General features: G+C 43.7%; 1 protein-coding gene across 1 annotated transcript in view; it reads left to right on the top strand.

Moving 5' to 3' along the window:
* Positions 1-13,258, top strand: part of pde1ca (phosphodiesterase 1C, calmodulin-dependent a) — a gene marked incomplete at both ends in the record, with an annotated part of 118,505 nt that overhangs the window by 81,033 nt on the left and 24,214 nt on the right. The window contains 6 exons of the mRNA XM_080543995.1: positions 868-981; positions 1,638-1,820; positions 2,189-2,255; positions 8,391-8,507; positions 9,285-9,425; positions 13,251-13,258. The exon at positions 13,251-13,258 is cut by the window's right edge and continues 93 nt beyond it. Of these exons, the coding sequence (XP_080400121.1) occupies positions 868-981; positions 1,638-1,820; positions 2,189-2,255; positions 8,391-8,507; positions 9,285-9,425; positions 13,251-13,258 (630 nt within the window). The remainder of the gene's footprint in view (positions 1-867; positions 982-1,637; positions 1,821-2,188; positions 2,256-8,390; positions 8,508-9,284; positions 9,426-13,250) is intronic.

Below are 13,258 nucleotides of genomic sequence, written 5' to 3'. Positions count from 1 at the left end.
TATTTGATTCCCTGTTTGTATAATATAATTTGTGGAACCAAATAAAGTATTCAAATGTGTGTGTGCATGAATACACAGCTGAAGGGTCATCTTCCTTTCTCATTCTAATGCTCTGCAATTCAGTGTGTGGTTTTAAATCATGGTTGAACTGTGTAAGATTAGCCAAATACTCTTTAAAGGAAGCCAGTTCACTCCACTGCCATGTTGGCGACACAACTTTGGGAGCTTGTTTTCAATAAGGAGACCAAATGCAATTTTATTTTTGACCGGTCGTCTATGGGAGGGCAGGACAAAAACTCCACAAAAACTCCACAAAAACTCCACTCACACCAAAATGGTATGAATTAACAGCTTTTCCTTTTGAAGTCATTTGATCGTTGGTTGTAATGGCTTACAAAATATATACATATATATGCCTCGGTCTTGGAGGCCTTGGTCCTAGCCTCTAGTCTTACACACATGATGCCAGGGAAACGCGCGAGAAAGATGCAACCCTACCAATGCGAACCTAGCAATGTCAGTAACACTAATCTATAACTGAGTGGTAATTGGTCAGAAATGTATCCCCATGTGGGACTGGTGGCATCTTACCCGTCTCTCGCGAAACCAACAGTAATTAAATCGAGGGAGTGGCATGTGACATGCCGCATGTCTCTACGATCTCTGGATTAGCCCTTAAAATGTCTGTTAAATGTTTATTCATTGTCAAGAGTGTCTGGTTTTGAGTCAGACACAGGATTTGAGTCTTCTGTGTTACATTACAACAAAACCTTGACACGAAGAAGCTGATGGCAAATAACAATGAGTCATGTCATCGTGCTATTCTCTTGAGGAAGGTGATCTCATTAAATGTGTTTTGGTCACCAGGTTACGATGCTTGGTGAAACAGTTGGAGCGAGGGGAGGCGTCCGTCGTGGACCTCAAGAAGAACCTGGAGTATGCTGCCACTGTCCTGGAGTCTGTATACATCGAGGAAACACGGTTCGTTAGCCTGCAGCATTTAACAAATAGAAGACATCTTTGAAATGTTGTATTTAGTAAGGCCTAATAGTCTATTATCTAAATATGTTCAGTCCCACTGTATTCCCTCTGTCCCTCTCTCTCTCCCTCTCTCTCTCCCTCTCTCTCTCTCTCCCTCCCTCTCTCTCTCTCCCTCTCTCTCTCTCTCCCTCTCTCTCTCTCTCTCGCTCTCCCTCCCTCTCTCTCTCCCTCTCTCTCTCTCTCTCTCTCTCTCTCTCTCTCTCTCTCTCTCTCTCTCCACATACAGTATCTACACATTTGTTAGAGAGAATGAGAGCAGAATTGGCTCCTAATGAAAAACCCAACCAACCAAAACCCAGCGTCCCAAACAAAATCACCCTTTCAACTTGATTTAAGCTTTAATAGTAAGACGAGATGGACCAGCGATGGAAGGGGAATTTCTCATTCACACGTCCTCAACTGACTGTCGATACTGTAGGCTGGCCCAAATACCATAGAGCTGATTGAATGATGTAACACGGCTCTCATTCCATGTGGGAATATCTTATTTGAGAAGGATTGGTAAAATAGGAGGATTGGTGTGTGTGTGTGTGTGTGTGTGTGTGTGCGTGCGTGCATCACTATGTGCTTGTGTGGACATGTGTCATACTCCATAGGCGGTTGGTGGACACAGAAGATGAGCTCAGCGACATCCAATCGGACTCAGTGCCGTCGGAGGTGCGTGACTGGCTGGCCTCCACCTTCACACGTCAAATGGGCCTGATGCTCCGACGCACCGAGGAGAAACCCCGCTTCCGCAGCATCGTCCACGCAGTGCAGGCTGGGATATTTGTGGAAAGGTTTGTCCGTGAAACGACCTCTGAAAATCAATAGAGAAATAAACATTTTGAAAGCATCTTACTGCTTGGAAAATGATGATTAACTTACACCGAAAGCATGCATCCAGCAATCTATGCCTAAGCCCAAGTGTATTACAAAGCATACAGTTGGTAGTTGCTAGCTCACAGTAAATAAATACAAAATCCTCAGTTATCTGACAAGCAAGTTGTATATTTTCCTAAAACATTACCCTCAGTACCCTTAAAATGCTAACACCACTAGCATGGCCTCCACAAACATGGCTCCTCCTCCTCTTCGACGTTCACCTCGTGTTTCACTCTGGGTGTCCTGACGTTGGGTTCTGATGTGTGTTATCTCTCCCTGACAGGATGTACCGCAGGACGTCCAACATGGTGGGATTAAGCTATCCGCCCAGTGTGATCACCGTGCTCAAGGTATTAAGATCCTTGGCCAGGCCTCGCATAGGCCGTGGCTGAGCAAGATAAAACAACGCTACACCTTTCACAACCTGACCCTGTCACCTTCAAATGGGCCCAATCTCATAGTATATGAATTATTGAATTGGCTATATTTTCCTGCTATGTTAGAAAACCAATGTTCTCCCAATAGGCCTATATAAGAAGATAAGACACTAATGCCCTCTTGATGGGAGGGATTTTCATGTAATATGTTGTTATTGGACGGTAATATCTGTGCTACATCCTGGCATGTTTGCGTGGCATATGTCTGGATGACGAGGGACGATGACAGAATTAGAGTTCTCTTTCAGTCAACTGGGTTTGACCCCTCATTATGGGACAGGCAAGTTTGTACATGCTGAGGAAGCCCTTGAAGCCCTGCTTAGTGCCAAAACTAGACAGGCTCATGCGTAGCACGCTCATCTACTCATTCCACTCTTCACTGGCTGCCTGTCTGAAGCTTAGCCTCTCCTAGTGTGTTTTCACTGGCTGACTGTCTGAAGCTCAGCCTATCCTAGTGTGTTTTCACTGGCTGACTGTCTGAAGCTTAGCCTATCCTAGTGTGTTTTCACTGGCTGACTGTCTGAAGCTTAGCCTATCCTAGTGTGTTTTCACTGGCTGCCTGTCTGAAGCTTAGCCTATCCTAGTGTGTTTTCACTGGCTGACTGTCTGAAGCTTAGCCTATCCTAGTGTGTTTTCACTGGCTGACTGTCTGAAGCTTAGCCTATCCTAGTGTGTTTTCACTGGCTGCCTGTCTGAAGCTTAGCCTATCCTAGTGTGTTTTCACTGGCTGACTGTCTGAAGCTTAGCCTATCCTAGTGTGTTTTCACTGGCTGACTGTCTGAAGCTTAGCCTATCCTAGTGTGTTTTCACTGGCTGACTGTCTGAAGCTTAGCCTATCCTAGTGTGTTTTCACTGGCTGCCTGTCTGAAGCTTAGCCTATCCTAGTGTGTTTTCACTGGCTGACTGTCTGAAGCTTAGCCTATCCTAGTGTGTTTTCACTGGCTGACTGTCTGAAGCTTAGCCTATCCTAGTGTGTTTTCACTGGCTGCCTGTCTGAAGCTTAGCCTATCCTAGTGTGTTTTCACTGGCTGACTGTCTGAAGCTTAGCCTATCCTAGTGTGTTTTCACTGGCTGACTGTCTGAAGCTTAGCCTATCCTAGTGTGTTTTCACTGGCTGACTGTCTGAAGCTTAGCCTATCCTAGTGTGTTTTCACTGGCTGCCTGTCTGAAGCTTAGCCTATCCTAGTGTGTTTTCACTGGCTGACTGTCTGAAGCTTAGCCTATCCTAGTGTGTTTTCACTGGCTGCCTGTCTGAAGCTTAGCCTATCCTAGTGTGTTTTCACTGGCTGACTGTCTGAAGCTTAGCCTATCCTAGTGTGTTTTCACTGGCTGACTGTCTGAAGCTTAGCCTATCCTAGTGTGTTTTCACTGGCTGCCTGTCTGAAGCTTAGCCTATCCTAGTGTGTTTTCACTGGCTGCCTGTCTGAAGCTTAGCCTATCCTAGTGTGTTTTCACTGGCTGACTGTCTGAAGCTTAGCCTATCCTAGTGTGTTTTCACTGGCTGACTGTCTGAAGCTTAGCCTATCCTAGTGTGTTTTCACTGGCTGACTGTCTGAAGCTTAGCCTATCCTAGTGTGTTTTCACTGGCTGCCTGTCTGAAGCTTAGCCTATCCTAGTGTGTTTTCACTGGCTGACTGTCTGAAGCTTAGCCTATCCTAGTGTGTTTTCACTGGCTGCCTGTCTGAAGCTTAGCCTATCCTAGTGTGTTTTCACTGGCTGACTGTCTGAAGCTTAGCCTATCCTAGTGTGTTTTCACTGGCTGACTGTCTGAAGCTTAGCCTATCCTAGTGTGTTTTCACTGGCTGACTGTCTGAAGCTTAGCCTATCCTAGTGTGTTTTCACTGGCTGACTGTCTGAAGCTTAGCCTCTCCTAGTGTGTTTTCACTGGCTGACTGTCTGAAGCTTAGCCTATCCTAGTGTGTTTTCACTGGCTGACTGTCTGAAGCTTAGCCTATCCTAGTGTGTTTTCACTGGCTGACTGTCTGAAGCTTAGCCTATCCTAGTGTGTTTTCACTGGCTGACTGTCTGAAGCTTAGCCTATCCTAGTGTGTTTTCACTGGCTGCCTGTCTGAAGCTTAGCCTATCCTAGTGTGTTTTCACTGGCTGACTGTCTGAAGCTTAGCCTATCCTAGTGTGTTTTCACTGGCTGACTGTCTGAAGCTTAGCCTATCCTAGTGTGTTTTCACTGGCTGACTGTCTGAAGCTTAGCCTATCCTAGTGTGTTTTCACTGGCTGACTGTCTGAAGCTTAGCCTATCCTAGTGTGTTTTCACTGGCTGACTGTCTGAAGCTTAGCCTATCCTAGTGTGTTTTCACTGGCTGACTGTCTGAAGCTTAGCCTCTCCTAGTGTGTTTTCTGAAGCTTAGCCTCTCCTAGTGTGTTTTCACTGGCTGACTGTCTGAAGCTTAGCCTATCCTAGTGTGTTTTCACTGGCTGACTGTCTGAAGCTTAGCCTATCCTAGTGTGTTTTCACTGGCTGCCTGTCTGAAGCTTAGCCTATCCTAGTGTGTTTTCACTGGCTGACTGTCTGAAGCTTAGCCTATCCTAGTGTGTTTTCACTGGCTGACTGTCTGAAGCTTAGCCTATCCTAGTGTGTTTTCACTGGCTGACTGTCTGAAGCTTAGCCTATCCTAGTGTGTTTTCACTGGCTGACTGTCTGAAGCTTAGCCTATCCTAGTGTGTTTTCTTATCTTAACTGTTCCAGATGCTCAGGCCATTAGGTCGTCTCTACTTGAACCCTGCAGTTCCAGCTTAACAATCACAGAAGACCTAGCCAAATGTGGTTAGAAGCCAAGTTCGATCGTTTTTCCCCTTGTGCAAAACTGTAACTCTCCATGTTAGCAGGCTAACAGAGGAAGGTCGTTAGCTAGCTAATTATTTGGAATATTTTGAACTCTTTCTAGCTCAATGTTAATTCTTCAAGTTATCTCATAACATCTCATAAGGTCCTTTGTTTAAACTATGGCTAGCACTTGGACGGTCGGCTAGCTTCGAGTGTTTGTGATTCACGGATCATTTGAGCCCGTAGCTAGCTTTGACAAAGCAAATGATGTATTTTCCTTGTGCAGGAAATATGAATATAATAAATATAATAGGCCTAATATTAAATATAAATATTATTAGCATCACGTTCGCAGGAAGGTTGGCTAGTTTTGTTTCCCTAGTTCTCAGACTACTTGAGCCCAGATGCATCACTACCACAGGGATGGTGTCACACAATGGGCGTTCGGTAAGTGGTGTGTGGCTAACTAGCACTTTCTCCCATTCTGACAGGGACATCACAGGCCCTCGTTAGTCGTTTTATGTCCCTCGTGGGACCTGCCTCTGGTTCTTGAGGCGCTAACAGACCATCAATGTAAAGTTGCTGTCTATTAAGACAAATTGTTATTCATGCTGGCCATGGCCAAGCATGTGAGTGACTTGCATGCGCTATCGGTCCGTTCTACATGCACTCAGGTTGCTCCTGGCGACACCAAGGTTATGTTACACTCTAACGCCAGATCTGTTCTCAAAGGCATCTCCATGGTATTGCTCCCTTACCATTCCCCACCCTTCTCATCTACTCTCCTCTCTGGTTTGAAGACTGTGTGATGACGAGGAACACATGTGTATACGTACTGGTTTCTGTTCGACCAGACAGGGCATGTTTGCAGGCTCCCATAGTGGTAGAACTGAGTCAACTGAAAGAGTACTAGGGATTGCGAATAGAACCCAGATTCTCGGAGTAAGACGAGGAAACCGTTCACCTCATTTCCTCTCTTGCAACTGAGCTTGCAAAGAATAGTTTGCAGAATAAATGAGCCATTATAGGCTTGGCACAAGGCAGGGCTACATACCTGGAAGTGCCATCAGTCTGGACAGGTATGATTGAATAGGGTTGTCAGCAAATATGTACACAGAGTGCATGTCCCATAGTGTGCCCTCGTCTCCTTCAGAGAACCTGGGTTACCTTCTAGTTTAATTTGATTTGTTGGATGGATATCTCTTTCTTTCTCCCTTTCTCCCCCTTCCTCACAATCCCATCCCCTCTCTCCCTCCCTCCCTCCTCACCTCTCCTTTACCTCACCATCTGGGTAACCCTAACTGTCTGCTCAGAGGCACATAGGTTGATGAGAGGTCAATGTGTTGTCATGCATTATGCCATACGTACAGGGACTCCCTAGGAGTTCGGTTCAACTTCCACTCCCGATCAACGAGATGACCTTAACTCATTATACACTGCAGCATTGTACACTAGTCTTTAATCTCAGAGCTCAAAACATGAAATCAGGACAAGCATGTGAAACTGCATACAACTCTGCACGTAATATTTGTCATTTAGCAGACGCTTTTATCCAAAGCGCCTTATGGTGCTTTTCCACTAAAGGCTATGTCCCACGGCAGTCTTTGTTGGGGTGTATTAAGCAGTGTGGTAGTTTTTGGTATGCTGTGTTTCCACCACCAAGAGTGATTCTGAGGACTGTGGGCAAGCAGGGAGGAGCAAACTATGAACATTATAAGAAACGCATATAAATGTTAACTACTGCATTCATGTACCCGTATTTGTGAAGTGTTACCTTAAGTTTGCTCAGCTGCGGGTAGGCACCTGTTTCCTTTCATGGGAAATGTGACTGGCTTATCTGGTTGGCTAACGCACATTTTTCTATGAAGTAGGTGCAATTCCTATCTGGTTTGTTAAATGATTAATTCAGCATTTGTTCATGTTAACTCCTGCATACATGAATGGAAGTGTGTGTATATATATATACCCTTATCAGAAAGTGTTACTTATTAATGCTTCTAAAAGTGACTCCAAACCACACAAGACCAATGTACCGTGTCATACAATCTGGAGCAACCCAGTTCAGTTTGGACCCATACCCCACAGCCATACTTACCAATCATTTCATGTCACACCTCACCTTTTTCAAATCCTGCACTGGTTTCCTAGAGCTACTTTATTCCCAAGACATACTGAAATACCCTGTACAGCAGGTACAGTATAGCTCTGTCCAGCAATCGGGTCTCCTGAACTGTACATAGTCTGACTGGAGCACTACAGTACTAGACCCTGGCCTCAACTCTGTTCCTCTCAACTCTGTTCCTCTCCCAGACTGCCCTGGGGGCTCTGTAAGCCGCTCGCCAGCGACAGAGATGGAAGGCAGGGGAAAACTTCCAATTTAAATCTTTAAATCTTTAATGTGCTGTAATTCAATGTCAGTAGTATATAGAACGTTGTTATGGAGAGAGAGGGACAGAGGGAATGAGGGAGGGAGAGAGAGAGAAAGAGTGAGAATAATAATTCAGTGAATTACTAGTGGGCTATGCGTGGTCGTTCTGTTCTTTTATCATTACAGAAGTTCATTTTATGACTCTTTGAGCCCCTGGCTTTAAATCCATGTGATGCCCAGATAATCAGAGGGAAATGGTATGAGGCTAAAGACATGTTTACTGGGCTCTGAGGATCCATTACTGTCCCTCACCCTTTCATACGGCTTAATGGATTACCAAATTCAACAAAATGAGGTTTGAGCATAAACCCAATAAAGCTGCTGCATAACGATTTGTCTCAAACGCACATCAATCGAATGTTCTCGGATCATTAAACGTATCTCAGCTTGTCTCAAACTTAAAGCTTTGCTTTGACCTTACAGACGAGACATACAGTTTGTCATTCCACTGATGTTAGATATATACAAAATATTGATGGTCCTGTAAAGACGATTCACTTACTTCAGACAAATCTAAGTCGCTTTGGATAAATATTTAAAAACATTTTGGATGTCAAATGTCAACATTTAAAAAAAATGAATAAAGAAATAATAATAATTAAAAATATATATATTATATATATAGTATATATATGTATATGAGAGGGAGAGAGGGAGAGAGAGAGAGAGAATAATGCATCCATGCTCTGGTACATTATAGTAAGACATTTTTGGATAGGTACAGATGGTAATTTCAGGACTAACTGACCACAATGTGTCAATCATTTCAAAGAAAGATAAACTTTCAGAGTGTGCAATGTATTGCAATACTTGTTCTGACAGTGCCTCTCTTTTCCAGCATGTGGACATGTGGTCGTTTGATGTGTTTGCTCTGAATGACGCAAGCGGGGACCATGCATTGAAATTCATCTTCTACGAGCTACTCACCAGATATGACCTAATCAATCGCTTCAAGGTAAGCTCTCTCTCTTCCTTATCTGTAATACCCAGGATCAGAAGGTCAGGATCAGAAGGATTTTTTTTTGCTATCCAGGTTCAGATCAAGCTGGCTGATTTCCCCAATACTACTAAAACATCTTCCATATACTGCACATCTGTTGCTGCATCACATAGAAATCATTCAGATCTTCATTAAAAGTAGACCCAGGAAGTCAGCCAGTAAGGCATCTTTAATTCCATCAACTCAAATATGTATGAATCCAAAGGTGTCTGGGGTTGCACAGCTATCTGGACCTGCGTCAAAATTAAATGAAAGTCGAAACATAAAAATAAATAAAAAATAAAAGCCAGTTGAGAGAGGACGCTGGCGTTGCTTGTTCGCCGCTTCTCCGCCCGAAATCTAGATATACTTGCAGTATACAGAGTAGATTGTCCTACAAAGACACTTAGATTTAGATTTAGTCATCTAAAAATTAATTAGACCCCTATACTTTCTTTTATCTATTTTTTTTCTACTCAATCTTTTCAGTTTGTAAAGCATCTTTGAGTGTCTAGAAAAACCCTTTATAAGTCTAATGTATTATTATTATTATTATTATTATTATTATTATTATAACAAATAAAAAAAAGTCCAAAATGTATTATGACCAACAGTTTGCCTTTAACATCTCTCACTCACAGAGAGACAAGGAGCATTGAACTGTTTCAATCCAACTAAAGACTGAATGAAAGAATGAAAGATTTTCCATCAGGTCAGCAGATGAGCTCTGTTGTTGTTGTTGACTGTCTTCAGATCCCTATCTCTGCCCTGGTGTTCTTTGTGGAGGCTTTGGAAGTGGGCTACAGCAAGCACAAAAACCCCTACCACAACCTGATGCACGCGGCTGACGTCACCCAGACAGTACACTACCTCCTACTGAAGACAGGCATGGTGGTAAGAGAGATTGTGTGTGTGTGTGTGTGTGTGGGTGTGTGTGTGTGTGTGTGTGTGTGTGTGTGTGTGTGTGTGTGTGTGCGTGCGTGCGTGCGTGTTTGCGTGTGTGTGTGTGTGTGTGTGTGTCTGTGTGTGTGTGTGTGTGTGTGTGTGTGTGTGTGTGTGCGTGCGTGCGTGCGTCCATGCGCGTGTGTGTGTGTGTGTATGTGTGTGCGTGCGTGTGTGTATGTGCGTGTGTGTGTACATATACCACTCATCCTTCTCCTCCATGTGGCTCCCTGTCGGCCCCCCGTGCAAGAGAGTGTCCAGAGTGATCGCCCTGGCCGGAGGCCCCCACGCCTGCACCCCGCCCTGGGCTCCGGTTTGATTAAGCCTGACAACCCCAGTCTATCAGCTGCACGAGGCCAGCAGGCGTCAGGGTGTAAACGACTCCTCCACTCTGACCTCATCATAATTCCACCCGCTGCGCATCGATCCTGAGTTAATCTCTCCTGACTGCTGGAGATCCATCCCTGTCACTCCCCGGGCCGCGCTCATTAACCAGCCCATGATATGTTACTGTTTTAACGGCCGTTCAGATGAATCATGGCCTCCGATGTGTGCTTAGAGGAGTGGGTTACAGCCCTGTGAATGATGTGTCCCGTCGGATCTTATTGGTCTCAGTGTGCTCGTGGAACATCAGTTTGTTTGGAGCATGTTGTCGCACGTGTTCTGTCGTCTGGATGTGTCCCAGAGACACGACAGCTTGTTTTAGAGCTCTCGATCGCCTTTAAACAACCTCCACACGCTTTCAAAATGTCACTGCTGTTTACAAGGTGCTGAAATCATTACTGTTCTAGGAATGTGGATGCAGCACATTGTGATAACCACGGACCATGTCCTCGCCTCCAGGTTGTGCCTTTTTCATTATTGAGAATAGAAGTCGTTTCGTTGTGAACTTTGTAGCTACGACATATTAGACATTAAGGAATAATGTAAGAGCAGGTGTAGGGGAATAAGACCATAATATGGTACTATATTATAGTATTATGTGCATAGAGGAGAGACATTGCAGTGACTAGATGTACAAGATGAGTTGTTACGGCTCCCCCCACCCTGCAGTTGTTACGTCATGGAAACAAAGTTACTGCCACAGTCTGTCACTACAGTCTGTCCCATCTGTAGAGCAGACCTTTTGGAGTAATGAAGTCAGTCAATGGGAGAACAAAAAAACAAGATATAGTTGTTGTTTTCCAGAGTCAGAGCAAGCTGTAGTAGTCTATTGCCTTGTTGTAACTCCAAGTGGGCCTCAGTATAATGTATGATCCCAATAACTATTGATATTTCTTTATACAAATGTCCTATGTTCATTAATCGAGTGAAAGGGTAAAAATGATGTTATGTAATGACTAAAGGGAGTGATGTCACAGTGATGTTTACATTCATTTGTCCTTGTGTGTGACAAAGAACCTTCCGGTAATCTTCGACAATCACTTTGACAACCAACCAATCACAGCGACAGCACATTCCTGCACATTCGTTTCGAGTTTATTGTTACGTCACATTACAGGAGTGTAAGAGAGTAAAGTTCTTAGGTTTTGGTTCCTGACATTGCATTGCAGCACAAGACATAAGGCAATACTAATTCAAGCATAATTCAAGATAAAAAAAACAACTTCCACAATATCAGAACGATAGGCCCATTCCTCACCAGAGAAGCACCTCAACTCCTGGTCCAGACACTGGTCATCTACCGCCTTGACTACTGCAACGCACTCTTGGCCAGGCTCCCCGCCCCTGCCATAATACCTCTGCAGCTCATCCAGAATACTGCCCGCCTGTGAGGTGACCTCCCCAAATTCTCCCATGTCTCCCCTCTCCACCGCACCCTTCGCTGGCTCCCGATAAGCAGCTCGCATTAGATTCAAGACCCTTGTGCTCGTCCACCGAGTGGCAAAGGGAACTGCCTCTTCCCTTCATGCAAGCAATGGTCAACCCCCCACACACCTATGGCAAGCCGTTTTAACATTTATTAGCTAAATTTGACTAGTCGTAATTCGATTTTTACTAGTCTAAATTTGTATTCAAGATATCTATAAAGTAATTCTGACTAGTCAAAACGACAGTTAGAGATATCTGTAATTCAGTTTTGACTAGTCAAAATTGAATTACAGATATCAGCAGTGATGTCACCGAAAACGACACTCAACTCGTCACACATCCTTAAATGACATTGCAGATATCTGTAATTGAGTTTTGACTAGTCAAAATAATAGTTGCAGATATCTGAAACGTCATTATGACTAGTCCGAATTGTATTGCATGACGACGCTCATGATGCGAGGTATCTCATGATATTGGCGGGACCAGCAAAGCATTTGATGAGTGTTGGCAGAAGCAATGGCGGTTGCTGTGGTGGATAGGATAGCGCGAAAATGCCATGAAATGGAGAGAATATATCATCACGGGATTTGTGGTGAACGTGAGATTCGTTCACTAGATGCTTGTACTACAAATCTACAGCGCATTGCAGATGTGTTGTCTCCAGACACACTTGAGGAAGCTGCTCCCGCGTTTTCTGACGACAACAGACATATCTGAAACGTCATTTCGCCTAGTCTAAACTCTAATTTAAGATATCTGTAATAACATTTCGACTAGGCAGAATGAAAGTTAAAGATATCACCAATTTGAGATATCAATCATTAAAATGAATTTCAAGATATCTATAACTTTATAATAGATATCTACAATTAAATTACGACTATTCCTAATTCCAGTTTGAGATATCTACAACTTCATTCAAGATATCTTCAACTTAATTTAAGATATCTTAAAGGACAATGTAGATATCTTGAATTAATGGGAATTAAAGATGTCTTGAACTGGAATTATGACTAGTCAGAATGAAACCGTAGATATCTGAAACTGTAATTACAACTAGTCATAATTCAGTTGCAGATATCGGCAATGTGAATAGCTGATATCTACAACTGAATTGTAGATATCTGTAATGACAAACCCCATACACTTGAATGGCAAAATAAATTTGAATCTTACTAGTCAAAATATAATTACAGATATCTCAAATGTGAGTTTCGATTAGTCAAAATATAATTAAAGATATCTTGAATTTGAGTTGACTAGGCAAAATGATGTTGCAGATATCAGTAATGAATATCCATTGTAGATAATAAATGTTAAAACGGCTTGCCATAACACACCTGCCTGTTCACTCTGCACCTCCACCTCTGCTGGCCACCTGGCACCACCGCCTCTATGTGGTTGCAGCAGTCACACTACCTGGTCATGGTTATTCACCGTCCTGGCACCCAGCTGGTGGAACGTGATCCCTACCGCTGTCAAGACTGCAAAGTCACTCGCTGTCTTCTGCCGTAGAGTGAAGACTCATCTCTTCAAGCCCATCTCCCCATCCCCCTGTTCAGTTTCTCTATTGTATATTAACAACAACAAAAGAAATGACAAAATACAAAATTCTAGCATTATGACTGTCAATGACCCCTGACCCCGAGCAGAGATGACTTTTCTTGCAATGCCTGACAGATAGATGATTTGCCTACTTAGACAAATGTATTTGTTGTAAGTCGCTTTGGATAAAGGCGTCTGCTAAATGCCCAAAATATAAAGATGGTAACGAGGGGAATGGCCAGTGTAAATAGGAGTAGTGCGAATGTGACACTTACACTTAACCTTCCGATCCATCAGCATCAACCTCTGAACGCTGTTGGCCTGTATGCGCTCCACTAGATTGCCTCTTCACCTCTTGTAATTCTCTACCTTGAAATGTCCTCCCTCCTCCCTCCTCCTCTCCCCTCTCTGTGCTAGCACTGGCT

The sequence above is a fragment of the Nansenia antarctica genome (genome assembly GCF_963989245.1).
Source record: "Nansenia antarctica genome assembly, chromosome: 13".
NCBI classification, from domain to species: Eukaryota; Metazoa; Chordata; class Actinopteri; order Argentiniformes; family Microstomatidae; genus Nansenia; species Nansenia antarctica.
This window is presented reverse-complemented; position numbering and strand designations above follow the sequence as displayed.